The 27115-nt window shown below is 35.9% G+C and overlaps 1 protein-coding gene across 10 annotated transcripts in view; it reads right to left on the bottom strand.

Moving 5' to 3' along the window:
* LRRC7 (leucine rich repeat containing 7) overlaps positions 1-27115 on the bottom strand; it is a 493923-nt gene that overhangs the window by 254389 nt on the left and 212419 nt on the right. For all 10 annotated transcript variants that reach the window (XM_070405356.1, XM_070405358.1, XM_070405365.1 and 7 more), the window contains exons 5-6: positions 17313-17391; positions 3202-3291 (exon numbers count right to left, since the gene is read on the bottom strand). In XM_070405356.1, coding sequence (XP_070261457.1) covers positions 3202-3291; positions 17313-17391 — 169 coding nt within the window. The remainder of the gene's footprint in view (positions 1-3201; positions 3292-17312; positions 17392-27115) is intronic.

Here is a 27115-nt window from a genome sequence, read left to right as displayed (position 1 = left end):
TGAGTATCTTAGCATTTTGGAAGTGGATGTACATGAAAAATCTATAGCATCATCTGTCCTGTGACAGTACTGGGGTTGGGGAAATCCTGGAGGAGGTAAAAGATGCTCACAGTTTCTGTTGCTGTGTAACACGTGATTAGGAATGCATTTCACACCTAAGTACTGGTTAAGGTATGCAGCCTGGGGCACTTTTGTCACTAATGTCTATAACTGAGTTTTAAAATGTACTCAGTTGAGGATTCTTTAGAGCAACAGTAAATGAATTTTATGAATTTTTAGTGTTTGGGGAATAATTCACTATTTGAATGATTTCACGTACAATTGTCCATATTTACTGTGCTTTTGTATATTCATCAAGGTCTCTTCCCATTTCTTTTCTGTTTTGACTCCTATCAAATTTCTAATTTAATTTTAATCATATAACTCTTAATCTCTATATGAAATAAAGTGATTCAGTTCTCCAGCACATGGATATATTGCTAGTAGAAAAGATTTCTTAAACATTTATACGTCTCAAATCATTTCAATATTTGTACTAGTATGATGATATTTTGTGACTTATTTTGGCTCTTAGGAACAAATCTTGAAAGGGATTTTAAGCATCCTTTTGACAAACTATCCAACTGAAGGTTAAAAAACTGTTTAGATAACAAATAAAAGATATCATATTTTGGCATGTGATTTACACAAAATTAAAATCTAATTCCAAGTGGTTTAAATTTTGGTATTATGTTTTCTATTTGCCAAATCTCTTCCCTCATATTAGGATTGCTAAAAGAGAACCGAAAAAAATTCAAGACAAAAGAGTTTCTTCAGGTGACAATTAGACATTTTCTCATTTGATAAATCAAAGGCATAGTTGCAGTTGTGCTCACTACCAGAAGGACAATGTTAATTTAGATGAATGAATGGTGAAGTACTAGCTCATTCAAAAGCCAGGTAAATACTCTTTTGAAGATCTGTGAATTTTAAAAACTATCCAAGAACAGGGTGTTTGTAGATGCTGTGATCTGATCTGCAGGGAATTTGGGAAATGTTATACAATCCGTATGCAAATGGGGCTACTACATGCTAAGGCACATCATTATTCCAGAGTTCTTAACATCTGCACTAAGCTTCTGCCAACAGATAGGTGCCAAGTTATACTCAGTCTATTTGAGCACTTTCAATGATGATCACTTAGAAAAACGCAGTTAATAAACTTAAATTGTCTTAACTTTTAAGATATGTTTTTCATGTTTGCAATCGCCAAGACATGAAAACAACCTAAGTCTCCGTCAATAGCTAATAGTTAAAATAAATGTAAATGCATATAACGAAATACTATTCAGCCATAAAAAGGACCAACTGCCGTTTGTGACAAAATGGATGGAGCCTGAGGTAAGTAAGCTGGACAGAGAAATATGGTATGATCATATTTATATGAGAAATCTCCTCTCCCTTCCCCTTCAAACCACACAAAAAACTCATGGAAAAAAACATTTTTTTGTAATTATATGAGGTGATGATTATTAACTAAACTTATTGTGGTAAGTCAAATGATCATGCTGTACACCTTAAACTTGTATAGTGCTGTGTATAATTTATTTCAAAGAAAATTGGAGAAAAAAGATGTATTGCAGAATACCTGGAAAATATTATAAATATAGAGATGAAAATAAAAATTTCCCTAATTTTACTTCCAAGGAACCAGTCTTTTATTTCATGCCTATTTATATTCATATTGTGAAAGTAGTTTATATATTGTTATAATATTTTCCTAAATATAATGTGTCATATGATCTATAAACATATTTCCATATACAACATTATAAATCTCCACAGACTGTCATGTAGATGCAACTTAATATATTTAACCCATCTCCCTAGATGGATGTGGGCTTCCACTTTATTCATATTGTAAATAATGATAAATATTCTTGTCCATAAATCCTAGTGTGATATTTGATGATGATATGATACATTTCTAGAAATGAATGGCAGAAGCAGTGGTTGTAAATATTTTCAAACATTTTAAGTCACACTGCCTTGTACACAGCTCATATCATTCTGCAATTCCATAAGCAGAATGATATCTTTCCTCTGTAACATGCTAGAACACAATGAAACTTTATTGTCATTTTGATTTGTATTATTTTTACTATTTGTGAGGCTAACCATTTTTCATGCATTCATTGGAAATTTGTACTTTATTATGGATTGCTTGTACATGTAATTTATCCATTTTTTTCTAATGAAATTTTTGCCTTCAAACTCATATGTAAGAATTCTTTGTAGTTAAGGATATAATTTGCTTCCCATATATGGTGGAAATATTTTCCAGTTTATTGTTTTTCCTTAATTGTTAAATATCTTCTGATGTTATTTTATTTTATTTATTTATTTTTAAAATATATTTTATTGATTTTTTTCACAGAGAGGAAGGAAGAGGGACAGAGAGTTAGAAACATCGATGAGAGAGAAACATCGATCAGCTGCCTCCTGCACACCCCCTACTGGGGATGTGCCCGCAACCAAAGTACATGCCCCTGACCGGAATCGAACCCGGGACCCTTCAGTCCACAGGCCGACGCTCTATCCACTGAGCCAAACCGGTTACGGCGATGTTATTTTATTTTAAAAGTGTTTATGTACTCACATCTATGTATCCATTTATATTTTCCTTTGTTTCTATTCTATAAAGGTATTTTCCAACTCAAGAGCCATAAATATTCATGTGTATTTTTCCATATCTTTTAAATTTTTTAATATTTAACACATGCAATTTATTTGATTATTTTTTAAAAAGGGAACTACATATATATTATTTTTTAAAATATTTTCTTTTTTTTATAGAAAGAGAAAGGGAGAAGGATAGAGAGATAGAAACATCAATGAGAGAGACATCATTGATCAGCTACCTCCTGTATGCCCCCCACTAGGGATGGAGCCCACAACCCTGCATGTGCCCTGACTAGAAATTGAACCAGGGACCTCTTGGTTCATGGGTTGACATCCAACCACTGAGCAACAGTGGCTGGGCTATTTGATTATTAATGACCTAATTTTACTTTATTTTTTGCATAGGTTAATATTGTCTCATTTACTGAATAATAATGAGGTTTATCACAATGGTCACTTTTAAAGCTTCACCAACTGGCTCAGGTAAAGTACTTACCTAAAGTGAAATAAAATGAAATCATTTAAATTTTTTATTCTTACCTTCCAAAATTGGCTGGAAGAAATTCAAGAAAGGCGTCATTCAGATAGAGCTGGGTCAGGTTTAGAAGCTGTGTGAAGCCATCAGGGAGTCTAGAGAGAAGTTAAAGGTTTAGTTACTGCATCAATGTTGCCATAGAAACAGAACAAGAATATATATCTCTAAGGAAAAAACTAGAAGTGTAATACATTTTTCAACTCTCCTTTGGTGTTACAGTAATGGAAGAATTTATTGAGCATGTTGTTACAGCTTGAAAATTTTTCCTGCTATTAAAGTAAATGGCAGTCACCCACCTCCTTGCCGCTCTACTATGCTGAGATTATGTCACTGCGAAAGCCAACAGCATCACTCAGTGTTGCCCTAACCTTATGCACACCAGCAAGACTTTATTAAATGGAATTTTCAAGTTGTATGCCATGTTTTTTAAATTTTAAATGTAATGTTCTTTATCAATGGAACACTCACATATATAGTCAGGCAAGGCTATCTACTTACTCTTTCACGTAATCATTAAAATTTGCCTACATTTTGTTATAATGATGAATAAAGCTGCCCAATATGAAAAGGAAGGAGTCTTTGTCCCCTTAATTGATAATTTTTTTTTAAAGTAGGCTCATCATGAATGTCTCCTATAATGCAAGTTGGTCTAATTCTTATTCACTGAAAATTAGCAAGAACATGGAAACAATAATAAACAGAATCCTAAAGGCTTTAGGAGTCATCGAAAGAGTTGAGAAAATATCCTTTGGGGAAAATTTTCCAGTTATATAAAATAATTATTTAAAATATTTACATCTTTTTCACCAAAAACATTTAACCCAAAGATTTTCCATGATACTTTTTCCTAAAAGGATGTTGACTTTTTTTCCTGTAATTAAATTTCTATTTAAAGATTTTAATGCCTTTAATCCATGGTCTAGAAGAGATTACGCTCTTTTAAAAATATACTCCTAAATAGTGTTCAAATTGTCCTCCCCCTCAGATAATGACCTATCTCCCTACTTGCATTTACTGGCAGGATTATTTAAAGAGCTACCTATCCACAGGCCTTTTACTACCTCTTGAGGCATTGTTTTCTGACACATGCCTCAACTCGGTTACTGAAACTGCAGTCACCATAGCCTTCAATGACCTAAGTCCCAATTCCACTAACTTCATTTCACTTTGCATCCCACACTGCCTAGCAACAGTTGCCATCATTTTTTTATTCTTTTTTTTTTTTGTATTGAGGTCGTGGTGGGGTTGGGGGTGGGAGTGGGGGTGTGCCTCCAGTTGCCGTCATTAATTGTTCTCCCCTTCTTGGCTTCTAGTAGACCTCTTTTCCTGCTTCTCCTCCTACCCCGGGGACATTATATCCCAGTTTCACTCCATGGTTTTTCTTCCTCTATCCAATCTTTTGTTATAAAATGTTTTCTGTACATAAATTAATATGTGTACCCACGATATAATTTAACAAATAACCATAAGATCCTCTGGGTGCCCCTCCCTGACTACATTTTTCTATTTGCCCCACAAACTCCTGAATGATGTTTACTATTCTGTTTTGTTAAAAGTTTTAAAAAGTTTTTACTATACCTCTTTAAATACTTAAAAAAGTAATGATTTTGTATGTTTTCTGGACATTATATAAATCCACTTATACTATGAATATTTTGACACAGTGAAACTGAGATATAAATGTCCCGAGGGTAGAAAGAGAAGCAGAAAAATTGGCATAATAGGTGAAATTCATCCATTTTGATGTAGATGTACATTGCATAGTATCCTGTTGTATGAGTATATTATGATGTATGTATTATTCTTCTTTTAAAGAACATTGCAGTTGTTTCTGGCATCTTGTTTGTTTTCTATTATAACCATTCCATCTGTGAATATTATTGAACACATACCCTTTTGTACAAGAGATTATTTAAGTTATACCCCTGGTTACATGAGGTTAATGTCCCTGAGGGACAGTCCTCAACTAATGACTGGCAGGAGCATAACCAGCTCAGCTCCCTCACAGGTGTCTTGCACTGTTTGCCAGAGCTCCCCTGAGAGATCAAGGTCCAATGGTCCACACTAGTAAATAGCTTGACAACACACCCTCTATAAGTATTTCCTGAGACCAACTCCTAAATATACTGCTTGAATTATATTCTAAACACCTGCTTTTGGGGAATATAGACTAAACACAATTAAATTTTTTATATTAATTTGTAGGAATTTTTAATACATTCTTAGGATCCTAGTCATATATTGATTATTTTTGCTGCAAATATCTTGTTCCAGTAGGTACTTTGGAGTTGAATTGTTTGCATATGGCTTCATGGAGGGTTTCCATAAATTTTCTCTACTAGAGATATAGGATTCATGAAAGTTAGAAAAGAAGGAGAAAAGAGGCAGAGAACAGTGAGAGTTTTTTATAATACAGAGGTAAGAATTCATCTGAGATTGGTGACCAAAGAGTTCTAAAGAAAATATTTCATGTATGAGACTATTAGGAGTTACGATTTGAGAATATCAGCAGGAAACAGGGTTTTGCAGTGGTTCTCAACCTGTGGGTCACAACCCCTTTGGAGGTCGAATGACCCTTTCACAGGGGTCGCCTAAGACATCCTGCATATCAGATATTTACATTACGATTCATAACAGTAGCAACATTACAGTTATGAAGTAGCAACAAAAATAATTTTATTGTTGGGTCACAACATGAGGAACTGTATTTAAAGGGCCAGAAGGTTGAGAACCACTGGAGAGGGTATTGACTATTTGACTCAAAGGTTTGAACTTGATCCTGTAGGATTAAAAAAATCTATGGGAGATAATTATTTTCTCTATATTTCTTTTTGTTGTTATACATTAGAGCTCATATTCTTTTACTATGATCGTTTTTATGATAATGGCAAGGTGTTTAATAGATTTCAATCCACATTTAAACACTATCTTTCTTTAATGTCTTTTTGGTTACTATACTCATTTGAAAGAAGTAATCATTTGTGGTTTTTTTTAAAAGATTAATACATGTTAAATGAGTAAAATGTTTAAACCTTTGATGTAATAACTTATTTTAATATTGAAGCTATTAATAAGTAAAAAGGGTTTAAAATACTAATTTTCTAGTTATAGGTGCAACCTGAATTAACCAGTTTCCCTTAGTCTACTATTCTGCATATGTATGCACTAAATTGTATTACAGTGTACTACTTCTTTGATCAAAAATATATTTCTTAATTGCTGCTTCTTTGGCAAAATTTATGCTGCAAAAAATATCTGGCTTCTTACATACAGCATTTTGTTGAAGATTTAAGAGTTGACCACATTGTGCAAATTCCAATTGCAACATTGGATCGCCAAAAAATAAATTATATGAGAAACCATAATGCAAAGTAAGGTAATTTTTTAGCCTGGTTATAAACAAAGATGAATTGACATTTTATATTGAACCATTCTTTTTTAAAAATGTAGAGTTCAAGGGTATACTTATACAGTATTTTTAATTTAATACTACGTATATTTTTTATTTCAATTCACTTCAACAAGAATGTATTGAATGGTTACTCTGAACTTAGATTCAAAATTAATGTCTCCTTCCTTACTCTCCTCATAGAAATCTACTCATAGATTTAGCAACATGCTTAAACCAATTATTTTTTGTACAAGTGTTGAAAATTTTCTACTCCTGGGATAAATTATACATTCCTTGAAGACAAGGAATTTTATAATCACCTCAATGATCTAGTTTTTTTTTTTCATCTACATTTTTTATTGCTTAAAATCTTACGAGTAGTACATTTGTCACCTCCCCCCCCAACCCCCCGTTGACCTTAACCCAGCCTCCCCTACCCACCCAGTGTCTTGTGTCCATTGGTTATGATTATATGCATGCATACAAGTCCTTTGGTTGATCTCTTACTCCTCCAACCCTCCCCAGCCTTCCTACTGTAGTTTGACAGTCTGTTTAATGCTACTCTGCCTCTGTATCTATTTTTGTTCATCAGTTTGTAATGGTCTTTATTATCCATAAATGAGTGAGATCATGTGGTATTTTTCTTTCACTGACTGACTTATTTCACTTAGCATAATGCTCTCCAGTTCCATCCATGCTGTTGCAAATGGTAAGAATTCCTTCTTTTTAGCAGCAGCATAGTATTCCATTGTGTGTATGTACCACAGTTTTCTAATCCATTCTTCCGTTGATGGGCACTTAGGTTGTTTCCAAATCTTAGCTATGGTAAATTGACACTGTTCTCAAAACTGCCTGGTACTGGCACAAGAACAGACATATAGATCAATGGAATAGAATAGAGAACCCAGAAATCGACCCAAACCAATATGCTCAATTAATATATGACAAAGGAGGCATGAACATACAATGGAGTCAAGACAGGCTCTTCAATAAATGGTGCTGGGAAAATTGGACAGATACATGCAAAAAAATGAAACTAGACCACAAATTACACCATACACAAAAATAAACTCAAAATGGATAAAGGACTTAAATGTAAGACAGGAAACCATAAAAATACTAGAGGAATCCAAAGGCAACAAAATCTCAGACATATGCTAAAGCAATTTCTTCACCGATACATCCCCTAGGGCATTGGAAACTAAAGAGAAAATAAACAAATGGGACTACATCAAAATAAAAAGCTTCTGCACAGCAAAAGAAACTATCAACAAAACAACAAGAAAGCCCACTGCATGGGAGAACATATTTGCCAATGTTATCACCGATAAGGGTTTAATCTCCAACATTTATAAAGAACTCATACAATTTAACAAAAGGAAGATAAACAATCCAATCAAAAAATGGGCAAAGGACCTAAATAGACACTTTTCAAAAGAGGATATTCAGAAAGCCAAGAGTCATATAAAAACATGCTCCAAGTCACTAATCATCCGAGAGATGCAAATCAAAACAACAATGAGGTACCATCTCACACCTGTCAGAATGGCTATCATCAACAAAACAACAAACGACAAGTGCTGGAGAGGATGCGGAGAAAAAGGAACACTTGTGCACTGCTGGTGGGAATGCAGCTGGTGCAGCCACTATGGAAGACACTATGGAGTTTCCTCAAAAAGTTAAAAATAGAACTCCCATTTGACCCAATGATCCCACTGCTAGGAATATATCCCAAGAAATCAGAAACACCAATCAGAAAGGATATATGCATCCCTAATGATCTAGTTTTATACTTTGAAACATATTTGAAAAACATATAAAGAAGATAGTCAATTTTATTTATTTCTAATTTTATGGTACAAATTTGTAGTTTCGTATAGAAACAGCTGCCTCATTTGTCAGTATCACCATTTTCAGAGAAACATTCAAGGAGCAGCAAGAAAGAAGACAAATAAATTTGATGAAGATTGGTTGTCTTTATCCTCCTATTCAAGCTATTCAATGAAATCTAACATTTTACGCTTAAGTGAAGGAACTCTCAATAATGAAATGATTTTACTATCTTAAGACAATTGGCACATTTGATTTATTAACAAATTCAAAGAATAGGTGTTTTATATATATTAGTAAATAATTCTCTCTTTGCTAAGAAAACACTTTCATTTTTTCACTTTCTGAACTTAAAAGTGACATGCTCAAACTTTAACAAAGGATAATAGAACCAGACACCATATGGTTTAGAGTTAGAGGTTGAGCACATGGGCATCAATTTCAAAAGACCTGGGTTTGAATCATAGCTCTTTCAATTATTATCTCTGTGACCTTTGCAACTGTAAGACTCAGTTTTCTTGTTTTTAAAATGATGATGCTAACATCCACTTCCAGAGTTGTTCCAATGATTAAATAATTAAACGCCCCACAGACAAGAACACAGTAAATGGGAGTAATTATATTACTTTTATGTGGCGTAGTATTGTTTTAATTCTGATCTTTCAATATTAACTATAACGCTAATTTTAATATTTTTATTAATGCCAATTTTATTGTTGGAATAGGCAAATTAAGATAGGCTGTGGATATTCATTTTTCAACATTTTCTTTTCTAATTCCATTCACTACTTTAGATGTTAAATAAAAACATATTATAAGCATTTGAGCTCCACTAGAACAGTTAGACCAAATTTAATTACAGGTTTTTCATGCTGTGATTAAGAAGCTATTCTGTGATTGATTTACTGCCTGATGCTTTGTTTCATTCCTGAATCTCCTTTCTACTATGCATTTTCCCTTTTATCAGGTGTACAAAGTTAAATACCATGTATTTACCACTTAAAAAGACATGAACTTGAGAGAAATAAGTCTTTGGTGTTTTTCCACAGATGTTTAACCTTCTCTGTAAACTTGAATAAACAAACAGCCAAAATGGTGCAAAAAAAGAAAAAAGGAAAGAAAGAAAGGAAAGCCAATGTAAAATCTCTTACCCTACTGGAAATACATTTTAAATCTAAATCTTTAAATTTATGCAGCTTACATTTATAAAATTAATATAAAAATATTACAGAAGATTTGGATGATAAAGAGAAACAATACCGCTCATAATTCCACCTTAACACAACATCATTACCATTTCATGTATTTCTAATCTAATTTACAATTAATTATTTTAACATCACTGCAAACTTGTATCATGAAGTCTCCCTTTACTTTGTAATTATCTTTTAATTTTGTTGTATAATCTATCATTCAAACTAGGACATGTTTGAAAGCTAAAAGGGACCTATTATTAATCATGCCACGTTAAGAGGTGTAAACTAGGATGATTTGAGTAAACAGAGCCATATGGTTACTTTCTACATGCTATTTGTACCCATCCAGTCCATGTGCCATTATTTATTTGCAATTTCCTTATCATTGAGCTTTAACAATATTTCAAAAATTTCAAAATGTATCTTTTAATTAAAACCAAACCCAAATGCTTCTTCGGAATTGGGAGATATAGTGAAAGGAACTTAGATTTTCAACTACTATCTTCGTGTGTTTTCATTTGTAAAAAGTTATATAGATAAGTGAAGACGAAAATGAAATAATGTAAATAAATGCCTGAGACATAACATGCTCTCAAGAAATGTTGGTTCATCCTTTTTTCAGTGCGTAGTTGTTTTCAATTTTCTTGTGATAATTTTCACCAATGACTTGGTTAAGGCATTCAGACTATATTGTAAAGTTCATATCTAAAACTAAAACTGTGATGAAAACATTCAAAACTATTTATATTCTAGAGTTTTCATGACTTACTTCTTTGTAGATTACTTGGGTCAAATAAAATGAAGAGAAAAACAGCAGATTAAGAGAACCAATGAAACCCAAGTCTGGTTTTTTGAAAAGAGCAATAAAATAGACAACTCTCCAGTCAGACTAATAAATGAAAATAAAAAGAAAGAAGACACAGATTGCTGATACCAGGAATGAAAGAAAGAGCACACTAGAAGACCCAAAGATATTAAAGAGCTAATAAAATGAGATATCAATAAATTTGGAAACTTGAATGAGATGTATAAATTCCTGAAGAGCACAAACTACCAGTGATCATTCAAGAAAAACAAATAATTTGAATAGCCCTATACCTACTATGGCAATTAAATTTGTAATTAAAAACTTTCCCATAAACATTCATTAATGTTTATGGTGTCTTGCACTGGCTGTATTGGTAATACATACCAATGGCTGTATTGGTAATTTCTACCAATATTTAAGATAAGAACATTTCCAATTCTATAAAAACTTTTGTAAAAGGTAGAAAGGAACATATTCCAACTATTTTTATGAAGCCAGTTTTACCTTGATACCAAAATCAAAGACATTTCAAGAAAAGAAAGTTCAGACTAATATGCTTCATGAATATAGATGAGGAAATCCTTTACAAAACATTAGCAAATCAAAGCCATTAATTTATAAAAAGAGTAATAATTCATGACCAAGTAGCATGTATATCTGGAAAGGAAAGTTAAACTGATATTAAAAAAACCAATTGATGTAATTCAATATATCATGAAATTGAAAAAGAAAAACCATATCATTGTGTCAGTAGATGCTTAAAAAAAAGCGTTGTAATAATTCAATATCCATTGACAATGAAAAGTCTCAGCAAACCAGATAGACACGGTGGACAGATTCTAAGGTAGCCCCATGACCTTAACTTCTTGATGGTCATGTCCTTTAACTGTGGTAGGACTTGGTACTTGCTCAATGAATATGGTGAATATGATATGTCACTCCCATAACTTAACAGTAGATGCTCCGTCTTACTAGGAGACTCACTGTATTCAGCTGCTGGCCTTGAAGAAACAAGCTGCTATGTTGTGAACTGAACCAGCTTCTAGGATCCCAAAGTGGCCTCCAGGTGACAGCCAGCAAAAGGCTAGGGCTCTCACTTTATAACAACAAGCATAGGAACTCTGCCAATAACCTGAGTGCGCTTCAAAGTACATTCTTCCCCAGATGAGCCTCCGGAAGAGAACACAGCTTGACTAGTGCCTTGATTGCAGCCTGATGAAACTCTGAAGCAGGGAACCTAGCTAACCCAAGGCCAGCTTCCTGACTCACAGAAATTGAGAGATAATGAATATATGTTGTTTTGAACCACTAAGCTGCTGGTAATTTCTTATACATGATTAGAAAACTAACACATACTTTGGTGTCTGGAATTGAGATTCTGCTGTAATAAATAATTACCTAAACACGTGAAGTGGCTTTGGAACCAGGCAGTGGTCAGAGACTAAACAACTGCTGAAAAACATCACAGAGAAATCCTAGGTTTCCTTGAAAAGAATGTAAAGTAGAAATCTAAATTTAGAGGACCCTGCTGCAAAAAAACAAAAAACTAAAAAGGAAGTGAGGGTTTGGTTATTAAAAAATTTCCAAAACCTGATAAAGGGCATGTATGAAAAAACAAGTAACAATCACACATAAAGGGGACAGTCTAATGCTCCCTCCTTAAGTCTGGAAACAAGATAATGATATCTTTTTCCACCTTTCTATTCAACACTGTACAGGAGGTCCTAGACAGAACAATAAAGCAAGAAAAATAAATGAGTAAAAAGGCATGAAGATTTAAAAGGATAAAATAAAATTGTCTTTATGAACAGGTGACATGACAGTTTACCTAGGAAATCACCCCAAATCTATGAAATATCTGCTGGAACTATTTAGTGAATTTAGTGAGGTTGCAGGACATAAGGTCCATATTTAAAAATCAATTGTATTTCTATACAGCAGCAATAAACAATTAAATAATGGAAAAATCATTTGCAATTGCACAAAAAGCATATAATACTGGAAATAAAATGAACAAAACATGTACAAGATTTATATGCTGAAATCTATAAAATATCAATAAAGTAATTTTTTAAAGGTCGAAATAAGTATTCAGATAAGCTATGCTTAGGGATAGATATACTCAATATATCTGAAACAACTCTGTCCGAATTGAACCACAGATGCAGTGCAATCCTTATCAAAATTCCAAAAGGATTTTTTTTTATTTTTGTAAATATTGGCAAACTGATTATGAAATTTATATGAAAAACCAAAGAGCACAGACCATCCCAAATATTTTGATAAAGAGGAACAAAGTTGAAGGACTCCCATTCCCCGACTGTATGAATTCCTACAAAGCTATAGTAATTAAGTGTATAGAACTGATGTAAGAAGATGGCATACAGACCACTTTACAAAACAGGTAACTCAGAAATGGAACTAAACACATATGATCAACTGATTTATAAAAAAGGATCAGGTGATTTTATGAAGAAAGGATAATCTTCTTAACAAACAGTACTGGAACAATTGGAGACAATATGCAAACCAACCAACCAACCTGCAAAAAAAAAAAAAAAAAAACCCCACAAAAATGACCCACACACTTTATCCATATATAAAATTCAGCTTTAAATGGATCATAGACCTCAGTGTAAAACCTAAACTATAAAAGTTCCAGAGAAAAACATAGGAGAAAATCTTTATAACTATGAATTTAGCTAAGATCACTAGATAGGAGCTTGAAGTATAAGTCATTAAAATTTATATAAATAGGACTTCTTTCAAAATTAAAAACTTCTCTTTGAAAATCAATAGAAAATGGAAAGACATGTCACAGAATAGGAGCAATGATTTACAAACAAATATATGATGAACTTTTAGGCAGAATATATAACAATTTCTAGTAAACCAATAATAAAAAACAAGTCAATATAAATGAACAAAATCCTGAACTTTTATCTAAGAACTAATACAGATTGTCTAAGATGGTGGCATAGTTAAATGCCTGTACTCACCGCCTCCCGCAACCACATCAAAATTACAACTAAAATACAGAACAACCATCATCCAGAATTGATGGAAAGCTGGCTGAATAGAAGTCCTACAATTAGAGAGGGAAAGAAGAAAGCACACGGGCTGGTAGGAGGTACAGAGGCACAGAACAAGCAGGTCTGGCATCCACGTGGGCTGCTTTTTTAATCAGAAGGGAGATTGCCTCTATGGAGGCTGCCTAGAGGAGCAAGGGGTCCCAGCCCCACACCAGACCTCCTGCCCAGGGTCCCAGAGCTGGGAAAAGAAGTCCCTATGGGCAGTAAGAACTACGGGCTGTAAAACCCAGTGTGGATTGGGGCTCAGTGACACAGAGGCTGCTGGAGACCCAGCTGCTCCTCTTAAAAGGCTAGCATCACAAGCTGAACTTACATGCTCCCGCTCCCTCTGAGCTCCAGTGCTGGGCCAGGCTCTGGAGGACCGAGACACATATGAGGAAGAACTGGACTGTCTGGAATCTGGGCAGGAACTTGGGGGCAGCTTCCTCCCAGACAGAGGTGCTCTCAAGGATCATTGTTCCTATGCTGGGACCTCTCCAGTCATAGGGCTGACTGGCAGCCATTTCCTTTTGCTCCACCCTGGCGATTCCCTGAGACCCCAGCTCATCCAATTTATAACTTCACCCAAGCTGTGTGCAGCAGCAGCTTTTACATATTAATGGCCTTTCCTTGCTCAGGGCAAAATCTCTCAAACAAGCTGCAGCTGGATTAGGGAGCCCAAAACCTATCAATAAAAGGTCCAAGACCCAGTAGCAGCACCAGCACCAGCCTGCCTTGCTTCACAGATGAACCTCATTTGGGCACTTCCAAACTGATACAAAGAGGAGGAATCTGCAGATGTCTCTGTACCTCCTGCTGGGTGGCCCTAGGCAGTGACTTTCTTTGCATCTCCCTGGACACGCAAGAGCCAGTGTACCCAGTGGTCAGTGTGAGACCATACCAGATTACAACTATACACATCCATAAGCAACACACTCAAGGGGCAGACTCAGAGAGCACCAAAACCTCACTGAAGCAAGTCCTGCTCCACAGGGGTGTCTACTGCACAGCAGCTCTCCCACTGTAGTCCTAGCTGGTCCTTACAGCCAATTGGCCTGAAGGTCAATTCCTTCTAGTGACACCAACAGCAATCAAGTCTCAACTACAACAAGACTGTGCTCACAGCCCTCAAAGCGGTGCACCTAGAGCTCCCAGCTCAGGTGACTGGGGAGGCTGAGCCACTAGGCTCTATAGAACACCTACTACTACACAAGGCCACTTTACCAACTCAAGGAGACATAGCAGCTCTACCCAATACATAGAAACAAACACAGGGAAGTAGCCAAAATGCAGAGACAGGGAGGAATGTTTCAAATGAAAGAGATGGAAGAGAGAAGACTACTGGATATAGAGTTCAAAACCATGGTTATAAGGTTACTCAAGAATCTTCTAGAAACTTCAAAAAAAAGAAAAAGAACAAAAGGAAAAGGACCATTTAGAAATTAAGCATATACTGACTGAAATAAAGAATAATATACAGGGATTCAGCAGTGGAGTGGAGGTTTGTGAGAATAAAATCAATGATTTGAAATATGAGGAAGCAAAAAAACACCCAACCAGAAGAGCAAAAAGGAAAAAAAAAAAATCCAAAAATGTGAGAATGCTATAAGGAACCTCTGGGACAACTTCAAGCATACCAAAATTTGCAATGTGGGGATGCCAGAGGAGACAGAGCAAGATATTGAGGACCTGTTTGAAGAAATAATGACAGAAAAGTCTCCCTACCTGCTGAAAGAAATAGACTTACAAGTCCAGGAAGCACAAAGAGTCCCAAATAAGAGGAACCCAAAGAGGACCACACCAAGACACATCATAATTAAAATGCCTAGGGCTAAAGACAAAGAGAGAATCTTAAAAGCAGTAAGAGAAAAGCAGTTATTTACCTACAAGGGAGTGCCCATACAACTGTCAGATGACTTTTCAACAGAAACCATGCAGGCCAGAAGGGAGAGGCAAGAAATCAACGATGAATAGCAAGGGCCTACTACCAAGATTACTTCACCCAGCAAAGCTATAATTTAGAATTGAAGGTCAGATAAAGAGCTTCACAGACAAGAAAAAGCTAAAGGGATTAACCACCACCAAACCAGTATTATATGAAATATTGAAGGGTACTCTTTAAGAAGAGGAGGAAGAAGAAAAAGATAAAAAATATGAACACCAAAATGGCAACAAATACATACCTATCAACAATTGAATCTAAAAATCAAAATAAACAAATAAATCTAATAAACAGAATAAACTTGTGAATAAAATAGAATCAGAGGCATGGAAATGGAACAGACTAACGATTCTCAGAGGGAAGGCGGTGGGCGGGTGGGAAGAGATGAAACAAAGATCTTATATGCATATATGCATTACCTTTGGACGCAGACGATAGGGTGGCAAAGGCCTGGGGTGGGCGGGAACCTGGTGGATGGGGGGAATGGGGGGGGGGGAGGGGGTGTCAAGAGGGATATCTGTAATAATCTCAACAATAAAGATTAAAAAATAAAAAATAAAGAGAATGTCATACATAGGTGGATTGTGTATAATAGAGTTGGTACCATGTTAACAAAAAAGAACTAATACAGATTGTAAATAATAAGTACATGGAGAGATGCTACCTGGACATTAAAAATGTAAATTAAATTACTGTGAGCTACTACCATGAGATATCACATCTACTAGACTGGCTAAATAGGAAAAAAAAAGATAGTATCAAATTCGGAGAAAGATGAAAACAAAGGGAACTCTAATAAATTGCTGGTGTAAAGACCTCCCTCCTAACTTCAGTCTCCTTCTTTTACATTCCATTCCTATTTTTATCTACAGCCATTTCTCATGATCCATAGAGAAACCATGCTCACTACTTCCTCTCAGTTGGTAAAAAATTTCCCCCCAAATTTCCTAGAATAAACTTCCTTTCATTTATCAAATGACTTTCCAGTGGGCTTCAGTTTCTCAGTCAGTCTCCAACATCATGTGGACCAAGGATTAAGGAAGTTTTCTCAAATCCTACTTTCAATTTTTGTATAATTAAAATGTCATTCTTACTCTGAAACTCATTCTTTGCATCCCAATTTCACTACTTGTTTCAACCTCTTCCAAATATTACTACAACAGTTATAGCCTTTCTAGATTTTAAGTCCACTTACATAGCTAATTGACTATGACATTGAGGTTCATGGCTCCTCCAATCCATTCACCTCATGGTTTCAAGACCTCTTTGATCCACAGTACACTCTATCACTGTGACAACTAATTTGCCAAGGTGGTCACAGGTGGTCACCAACCACAGATACCCTATGTCTTATCACAGCATCTTTACCATCCATTTCTTCCATTCTGCTATCCTCATTGGATTGTCTTTTTGCTCTTCCTATAATCTCAGGTACACAAATACTACCTTTTTTGATCATAGTTAATTCCTTTTCCATCTTGAAGTACATGATTAGCTATTTTCATAAAATTCTTGCACTTGTTTGAACTTTCATCAGATCCTTGATGCTAATTTTCCACCATGGCCAGACTACTGACTGTTTCCTCAGTTTCAGTGTTCTTCCATAGAATGTTGCCGGAGAGCCACAGAAAAATAATGACACAGTTTGCTTCAAAGTAATGCCCACTTGCACCAATTAGGCCTTCATTGTTATCCAGCAGTGCTTTTAATCATCTTTTGGTGAATTATTCTGATTTGATTATTCCTTTCCCATCATTCTATTGAATAGAGTTTTAAGTGCAGTATTTAAAATTAATTTATTATGTGAATTTCCTTTTTTTTTGGTACATTATTCTATTGGAAACATACAATAAATAAAATGAAATCACTCATACTCACTTAGAAATGGGATTGACACTGGCTTCAATAATTGTTAAACACTTACAGCACTTTATGCTCTCTGGAAAATCTTGTACACCTAAAATGTAAAAGAAAAAATACATGAAAATGTTCCAGTCAAAATTCTCTAAGCTATAAGGATAATATTAAGAATAATTAATTATACAGTATAAACACTGTGGGTATTATTATTTAAATAAAAATAATAACTTAATGTTATATATATTTTCATCATATATACATATTTTATGATAGCAATAATTGGAAATTGGATAAAAATTTGAGGACAATTGTGTGTTTGGTATAAGATAGATCTTGACTCTTTACATATCGAAAGAAGTAAAAATAGTTTGGATTTCTTTAGTTATTATAGTGCCACTACAGGAAAAAGGGGAAATCAGCAGATACAAGAAAACAGAAGATAAAAATATTTGCTCCCTTCATTTTATAAGATTGGGAAGATTGAACACATGCATCTGAAAAATACCTAAGGACAAATCACAAAACCAATGGATATTCCCAAACTAATACTGTGCTCTAACGAATCTTATGCAATTCTTCCTGTTGGCACCGATGCAGCTCTGCATCCGCCTGGAGGGTGAGGAGGTGAGTAGCCCTTCTCAGGTCCTCTCTGGAGGCTCTGAGATAGCAGCCTCCATAGCTGCCCTTGGAGATCTGCTCATCTGCCGTCACAGCTGTGCTGTTGGCTATGTGACAGAAAAACACAAGTTTTTCTTCCTGAAAATTAGTAAGCCACAAAACCGAATCCGAAACATGAGTGTCAGGAATAAAAGATGTGGAGGGCATTTCAGTCAACTGATACAAATGAATCAAATATATTAGCCCCTGCAAACGTTTAGAAGAGAAAACAGCTACTAGTATATGGAGCAATTCCTATGTGCCTGCCGTACTACCTGCTCTCAATTTCTGAAACTGTTATTAAGGATATAAAAATGTCCACAAAATACCAGTCCTCCTGAATACTTCATATCTGACAGAGGGAGGAGAAACATTTTGTGACAGGATTTAGTTGAACTTTTGTAGATAGATACTTAAGAAAGAAAACCCTCCGCCTGGCTAGAGTCAGCGACCTAGACCACGTGACCACGGGACCTGGACACCCAGGAAGCAGCAGGTGGTTTATTCGGTGTCTAGTAGGGTTGAGGACATTTCTCATGCTATTCTTCCCAACCTGAAAGTTCATCAGAAAGCATGCTGTCCTAACATTATTGCTAAAGTATTTTGCCTTCTTACGGAGAACCCAAGTTTAGGAGCTCCATTATGTATGAACTGAATGAGAAAGAACAATTCTCCTTTTTGGAAAGATGTAACACCCAGAGCTGCCCTCATTAAGTAGACATTAACAAAATGTCAAAGAAGTCAATAAGCTAACCCTTGAACTATCCTCTACATTCTTCCTTAGTATTTATATTTACTTTGGATGTCTGCAACCAACAGGGGGTAAGGCTTCTATTTTCCTCCCTTTAGCTCTTTCTGTTCAGTCACCAATCTGGGCTCTTTACACACTGTGTGCTGATGCTGTCTGTCCACACTGCCATAGAATGATATTTTTTGAAAGTATGTGTAAACCAAAATATGAAAGCAGAGCAAAATAGAACACGATATTAAGGAAAAGACTATGTCTCCTTATCATCTACTGAAAATGGAATTCCCTGCTGTGTTGAAAATGCTGCTACATTATTTTTTATAAAACCTGTATTATGTTCACAGTTTAAACCTTAAATTGTTCAGAGCAGAGTCTCTTGGATTACGATGGAATCCTAACTTTTTTACTCAAACAGGTTGGGTAACCTTAGGCAAGTCATTTAAATGTATAATGTTCTAATTTCCTATTCTAAAAAAATGGTGATTAAATGAATGGTTTCATTAGAGAGTTGCAGTGAGGATTAAAAAAGATAAATCAGATAAAGTAATTAGCAGAAAGTGCTGCATAAATGTTATCTATAGTTATTAGAAATAAATAGAAGCAGAGGGTAGCAGTCAAAAAGGAACCAACAACCAGGTAAAAACGAGCTGGCTTGAGGTATAAACTTGTAAAATTTATTGAGTTAGGAAAACACAGCAAAGTGGTAGGAATTAGTATGATGGAAGCATATCCCAATATTTGATCAATATAGTAGCTGACATAAATGCTCTTCAGATGGGGGAATAAGTTATAAAAAGATATGTATGAATATCTTATAATCTACACTAATAAAAGAGAAACATGGTAATTAGCATAGGACTGCTACCCTTCCCATTGGCTAATCAGCATATCCTTATGCAAATTAACTGTCAGCCATGATGGCGGCCGGCAGCCATGCACTGAAGCAAACAGGGAGGCTTGCTTGCTCCAGTGATGGCAGACTCCAACGTTCCCCACCTGACTTGCCGGCCTCTCAGCTGCAACTCTAAGCAACTATGTTGCAAATATAGAAGCTAAACAAAACCCCAGAAACCGGCTTTCAGTCAGCTGGGCTTCAGCCAGCCGGACTGCAACATTGTATCAAATACAGAAGGTAAAGGCCAGAAACCTGCTTTCAGCAGCAAGGCCTCAGAGCTAAAGCTGGCCCAGAATAGAAAAAAAGAAAAAGAAAAAAAGGAGCGGTTGGGAGCTTCAGTCACCCACCAGCCTGAAAACGGCCCTCAGCCCCTCATCCAGACTGGCCAGGCACCCCAGTGGGGACCCCACCCTGATCCAGGACACCCTTCAGAGCAAACCAGCCGGCCCCCACCCCTGCACCAGGCCTCTATTCTATATAGTAAAAGGGTAATATGCCTCCCGGCACCGGGATCAGCGGGGCAGCGAGGCTCCCGGCACTGGGATCAGCGTGACAGGGGGCAGAGCCCAAACCCCCTGATCACCCTGTGGCTCTGTGTGTGACAGGGGGCGGGGCCACAACCTCCCTATCCACCCTGCTCTGTTCGTGACAGGGGAAGGCCCCCCAACCCCCGGATCAGTCCTGCTCTGTGCCTGATAGGGGGGAGCTCCCCAATCCCCTGATCAGCCCTGCTCTGTGAGTGACAGCAGCCAGCGCCCCAACCCCCTGATTGGCCTTGCTCTGTGAGTGACAGGGGGCAGCGCCCCAACCCCCTGATTGGCCCTGCTCTGTGAGTGACAGGGGGCAGTGCCCCAACCCCCTGATTGGCCCTGCTCTGTGCGTGACAAGGGGTGGTGCTGCAACCTCCCCCTCAACCCTGCCTTGAGTGTGACAGGGGGCGGTGCCCCAACCCCCCAATCAGCCCTACCCTGAGCGTGATTGAGGGTGGCATTGCAACCTACCGATCCGCCCTGCTCTGTGCCTGACAGGCGGCGGTGCCCCAACTCCCCAATCGGCCCTGCTCTGGGCCTTACCAGGGGCTGCACCTAGGGATTGGGCATGCCCTCTGCCACCCGGGAGCAGGCCTAAGCCAGCAGGTCGTTATCTCCTGAGGGGTCCCACACTGCAAGAGAGCACAGGCCAGGCTGGGGGACTCCCCCTTCCCCCCACCCCCGAGTGCACAAATTTTTGTGCACCGGGCCTCTAGTATAAAAATATAAGGTATCCCAATAATGTATACATACACTTTGAATAATTATAAATGCAGTGTTTTTTAAAAACACACTTCATTGTCAAATTTGAGCTATCAGCTGTTAAAGTGCATATACATTTTGGGGGACATGCTGTGTAACTAGTTTGTACTGAGCAATATTTTTATATTTTTGCTGAGGTTCTTATAGCTATCTTAATTTGCTTATGAGAGCTGGAAATTTTGAATTTAGGAAAAGTTCTTAGAGCATAAACCCATCTTGTAGTTCAATCTAAACATGGAGAGGTAAGATAGCATAGTAGTTAAAAGCACAGTTTGGCAAGGTGACTGAATTCCTGTATTATCACTTAACTAGCCATGTAATTTTAGACATTATAATATTTGAGTGTTATGAGTATTAGCTGGTATTAATGTAAAGCACTTAGTAGCATGTCTGGCACATAACATGTACCTAATAAATACTATATAAAATTCATGTATTAATAAAATGAAAGGTAACAAACTTCTCTATGCCATTGTATAAAATAATTTCATTCTTCTATTAATCTTGTGAGGAAGATATATTAAGCAACATTATTTTCATTTCATGGATGAAAAACCACACATTCACAAGAATTAAGTGACTTACTTAAATACTTAATGAGTGTTTATAGATGGAAATGGATATAGGTGGGATTTAATTCAATTTTTCAACATCATATCTCTTGTTCCTCTTTACCCCATTATGTTACTTCCTATTAAAATGATGTTAGACTTATTGTAGAATTCACATTTTCATTACCAATCTTTGAGATTGGTCTGTCTGATTCTCTGAAACACAGTATCTTTGAATAATTAAAAAGGCAATATATATATAAAGTTATGTTAAATAAACATACATAAACATTTTCTGAGATGGGTATGTACTGATTTTCAAATTTATTTATTCAGAAATAGGGAGATAAATATCTTTTACTTTAACAATTTATCTTATTCCAATTATTTTTACTTGTGATTACTGGAGAAAATCAGATCAAATATTTGTAGATCATACCTAGTACAACACAAGTTCTAACCCCTATTTTTCAGTTGACACATCACATAGGCTTTCTAATGCAGCCCTTATTTAAGGGCATCACAATTGCATTCTTTTGGGAATTCCTGGAGATTCAAGCTCATTATGTTTAGACTAGATTCAAACCTAGGCTGAACAACCAGTGAGGAATGTATCCTAAACTAGTGACACAAGAAGCACTGTGTTTTATAAGCAAAATGGCATATTTATTTTTAAAAATGGACAACTGCCCTATTCACAAATAGCAGATGACATCGATAAATGTTTACCATCCAAATTAGGACATTGCAGTAATATTTTCCCAATATGTTTACTTCAGTAACTATATCACAAAATCTCTTTTGAATATGTCCACAGAAATACTGTCAAATGAGAAATGACATTTCTGCATTTGGAACTTAAAATACCTTAGAAACAAAGATCCTAATGCAATGGAATTATTGATAATTGCATTAACAAAATATGAATATCTTGAAGAAGAAAAGACATAATAGACTTCTTTATCTGTTTTCTTTGCCCTTTCCCTTTAAAAAAAATTAGGTTGAAAAAATTCCTATTCAACTTTCAATTATTCAAAAACGACTTCACTTTGTGCGGTTTTCATTCTGGTTCACTTTCCTGCTGCCTCCATTTGACCACTTCACTGCTGTGCAGAAGGGAGAGGGAAGAATTCTGAAATCAATCCAATCTGAATCTTTCCTGCCTCGCATGGAAAAGTTGAAAGTCATGGCTAAATTGAGGTTTTAGTATACAGTATTCAGTTCATTGTTTTCACCTTGACTGCCCTGTTTATTACTAATACAGACAAATAGGTCTCACAAAAGGATTTTAAGACAGTAATAAATATAGTGTTCAGCCTGAGTCGGTTTGGCTCAGTGGATAGAGCGTCGGCCTTCGAACTGAAAGGTCCCAGGTTCTATTCTGGTCAAGGGCACATGCCTGGGTTGTGGGCTCGATCCCCAGTGGGGGACTTGCAGGAGGCAGCCAATCAATGATTCTCTCTCATCATGGATGCTTCTATCTCTCTCTCCGTCTTCCTTCCTCTCAGAAATCGATAAAAATATATTTAAAAAAATAAATAAATGTAGTGTTCAACTTTATTTAATTATAAAAAAAGATTGTTGAGGAAAGATTGGCTTCAGAAATGAACAGGCATAGTTCATCTGCACTAATAAGAAAAAATCAGAGAATATGGGTGCAGATGCTGGTCTATGGGTAGATATGATGGTAACAGTCTATGGAAGTTATCTTCTGAGAGTGTTAATATTCTCAGTGGAGTAGGATGAATAGCCGTGAAGATGGCGATGAAGTGTGGAAGGCTTGAAGACAGAAGAAAACATGTGATGTAGTCACCAGAAGAGGAACATGGATGGATAAAAGAAGTTGGGAAGCATGAAGGCTGTACTTAGATGTTGCAATCATGAATTTAAAGTGATACCAACCAGCGTGATTGAGGATTTTCCCCAGTTCCTTTCAGCAATAGGTAGAGTTGGGTGCAGCCAGAATTATAATTTTACTGAGCATACACAGTGCCATGAGATAAAAGCAAGGGTGTCAAAGGGAGTCATCTAATGAGAAAGCATGGCATTTAAGCCATGCAAAAAGGTCAAAGAAAACATCAAAAGGGAAGAAATCCTGAGAAGGTGGTGGCATTAATAGATTGGTGGTTCCGCTGGGGTCAATGGGTGGCTGGAATAGTAGAAGAAGAGGTACTCTAGAAAGACAGGATGGTGTCAGAAAGTAAATTTTTTTCAGTTGACATTCAATATCTTGATATTCCTGACATGATCTTGATCAGACTCAAGAAAACAATGGTAACTCAGCAAGTGCTTGTTAAATTGCATCTAATTATATTTTTGCATCCATACCTTGAAGCACTGAACTAAAAAACTTTACAAGCATAGAAACATTTGACTTTAGTACAAAGGTTTTAGATTCAAATGAACTTTTCTAAGATGAAAAAGGTAACTCTTTCCATACAAACATAATACAGAAGACTTCCTACAAATACCACATTTTGAATGAATTTGTGTTCTCTTAAATACATTAACATTTATGTTGATTACCTATAAATGTTTACATAAATCAGTACATTTGATAATAGTTATGGATAATGCATTTTGAAATGCTCGTTTGTGAATTTCACAGATATATCAACCCAAATGGTTTACTCTGTGATATGAATGCCATATGCTGAAAAAATATCTTAATATTTTGTATAAAAAGAAGGGAAAATATATTTATGAGACATTAATGTGATATTTTAATTATGATACCAACTTTTATAATTCTTTTCAATTTTAAGAAGGCAGGCAGTTTTTGTATATCTAATAAATGGAAGTATATTTAGGAGCAGAAAGAATGAAATTTATTGAGAAAATGTTATAATCACTTTATTCCACTTTCACAATAATTTTATAATGTGGTTTATTATTCTCTTTAACTTATGAAGAAACTGAGCCTCCAGGACTAGTCAGGACTTGAAAACAGGCCAACCTTATTCCACACATTATTATATTAGCTGCCTCTACTAAATCTAGGATTTGAACTACTTTTGGGTATACATTTTAGCTATTCAAGATTGACAATGCAACACTTGTAACAAAGCACTACATATTGCATTTGTTTCCAACATACTCTGCAGGTATCAAATACAACTGAAACTCTGAGTGTGATGCACACTGAAGGTTGACCATGTAGCATTCCTACAGGGGCATTGTAAACTGCTTTTGTTCTATAATTATTTGGTCAAATTTCAGATAGTATGAATTTTCTGGATCTTTGAGGGTAATGTTCAGGTAATAAAGTTATTTCTTAATTTAACATGTTGCCAACAAGTGTCATAAGCCAAGTTCAGGATCTTTGTAAACTTTATATATGTTTCAACAGATAGCAATTAGAAGGAACAAGGAGAAAGGAGGGGCTACTCGTCAATATGAGGGGCGTATAACTGATGGTCTGATAATAAAGGTGGTGAGGGGGAAACTATGAAGTTGATAGCAGAATTCTTAAATTATACCAATCTATTTTGTGTAGAGGCAAGCTACACATACTAAAAGAAAGTTCAAAAACACAACCTATGATGAACTCAAGTCAAGCTGGAAAAGTTCAATTGCATTAATTACATTTATTTAACAAAAATAATGTGATGTGAAACATCTTTTAATAATGTCCATTAAGAATGATTCACATAAAATAAAATTTTTGATGTTTAAAAGGATAAGCTGTAGTCTTATTTTGTGTATTAGCCCACATTCCCCAAGGAATTTTTGGCATATGAGACAATGCTCTACTGAATAGTAAGTTCTGATTAGAGAGGAATTTCATAGGGGCAATATGTGATATAGGAGGAAGAAAAAACATCCAGCAATTAGGTTAGCAAATTTGGGAGAAACCGTACAGGTCTGTCATATCTTTAAAAGGGTGAGGAAGAGAGAGGGAGACTGGGAGGGAGGCAGGAAGGAAGGGAGGAAGGGTGGAAGGGAGGGAAAAAGATAAGGGATAGAGATGGAGGAGGAAGAGGAAGAGGAGGAGAAAGAGCTAAAGGTTTCCTGCAAAGATTCTGCCTCCTGTAGTGGCCTTATAAAGAGAAAAATCAAAGGCAGGTAAAGTAGTCAATAATCTGAGACAGTTATGCAACTGATTCTGCCTTAAAAATATATCTAGAGAAAAATTTGAGAGGTCTTTATGGACTTGACCAACAAGTTCATTCCCAGAGGAATGAATCTGATTTAGTTAAAATGACACCAGATTCCTTCCCCCCACACTCTCTCTGCTTCAACAGCAATCATTTATTTTAAATAAGTCACTATTATGTAAAATAAACTGTTTAATAATCTTACTTCATATTTGACTAATAATTTTATCCTTCATTATCAATTAACCACTTTATTGAGCACATACTATGCCTATACTTCGAAAATGGCTATTGTGGATCTAGAAACAGTGTAACTAATGTGCAGCAGTTCTCAACTGGCTTTCAAGGAGTTTACACTGAAACTGGGAGGGAGCATGGCCTTGTGGAGAGAGGGCTCACCATGCTTCAATACCAGTTCAATTTTGTTCTCTTACAGTTTTCTAGGATTCACAGCGACACAGAAGACAGCTTAATCACTCAGCTCAGAAAAGGCTCCACTGTGACTCTTGGGAAATGTACCAGTCTAGGTGACAGCCCAACACAGACTTCAGAAAGATGAGGGGGTGAGAGCAACTTCTTTCTTCCTTATATTTAGATATATTGCCTGGTTGTAAACTCTATCCTCCCATGGAGTAAGTGTTAATAACATACTTAAGCATTATTTGTTGATTGTATTTGCTGATAAAGACATTGGAAAGAGTTAAAAGTCCTGGCACAAGGCTGAGAAGGTGGCAGCAGATCAGACTGGGTTTGTGTTGCCATCCGATTCAGTAACAGAAATGGAGGGAGTCCATCCAGGCTTACTGTAACACTATGGTCTTGGACATATGTAGAAAATAAGTCTTATAGCGAGGGAAGTGTTAGTGATTTTCAGATAAGTAACACATTAAGAGTGCTGAAAGTCAGACATTTAATAGGGCAAAATAATAAGCTTTGCTCTAAACAAATGGCCTAATGATTTGCCAAACACCGAAGAGCATATTTATTGCTAATTGAGAACAGATGCATGGTAACGTGTTCTCCCCAATCCACCTAAGGCATCCCCTACCCAAATATATATATATATATATATATATATATATATATATATATATATATATCCAGCAGAGTGTCTATTCTTAATATGCTCAACATTTACAATATTTTTATCATTTAACTGGATGCTCATATGTTTTCTCAAATGTGTTTGAGAGAAACTCCCTTTCTTTACTGGAAATTGAGGATATTATTTGTCTTTAGTGTTTTGCATGCATTTGGGGGAAGGGGAGGAATAATTGGCAAGCTGGTAAAACACATAATAATGCCTTCAACCCTGATTGCCTTTCATTACAACTAACAATAGTAATTTTGCCCACTATGATGCTTTTAAAATCTATTCTTGTATAGAAATAAGTTTTAGAGGATAAGAGAAAAATCACTTAATTGCTGCAGAATTAGGAAGGGCTTTCACATTAATTCATTTTCATTAAAGTCATTTAATTATAGTGTCATAGTCACTCTGAACTATGACAAATCAACATTCATACTTAAAACTGAATCACCAGCTAATTAAACCTTGTCATTCATTATTTTGCTTTATCA

Source organism: Myotis yumanensis, unplaced genomic scaffold (genome assembly GCF_028538775.1).
Source record: "Myotis yumanensis isolate MYYU_CA2020_CCGP unplaced genomic scaffold, mMyoYum1.0.hap1 SCAF_2, whole genome shotgun sequence".
Classification (NCBI taxonomy): Eukaryota; Metazoa; Chordata; class Mammalia; order Chiroptera; family Vespertilionidae; genus Myotis; species Myotis yumanensis.
The sequence above is the reverse complement of the archived record's forward strand: the minus strand, read 5'-3'. Positions and strand labels throughout refer to the sequence as shown.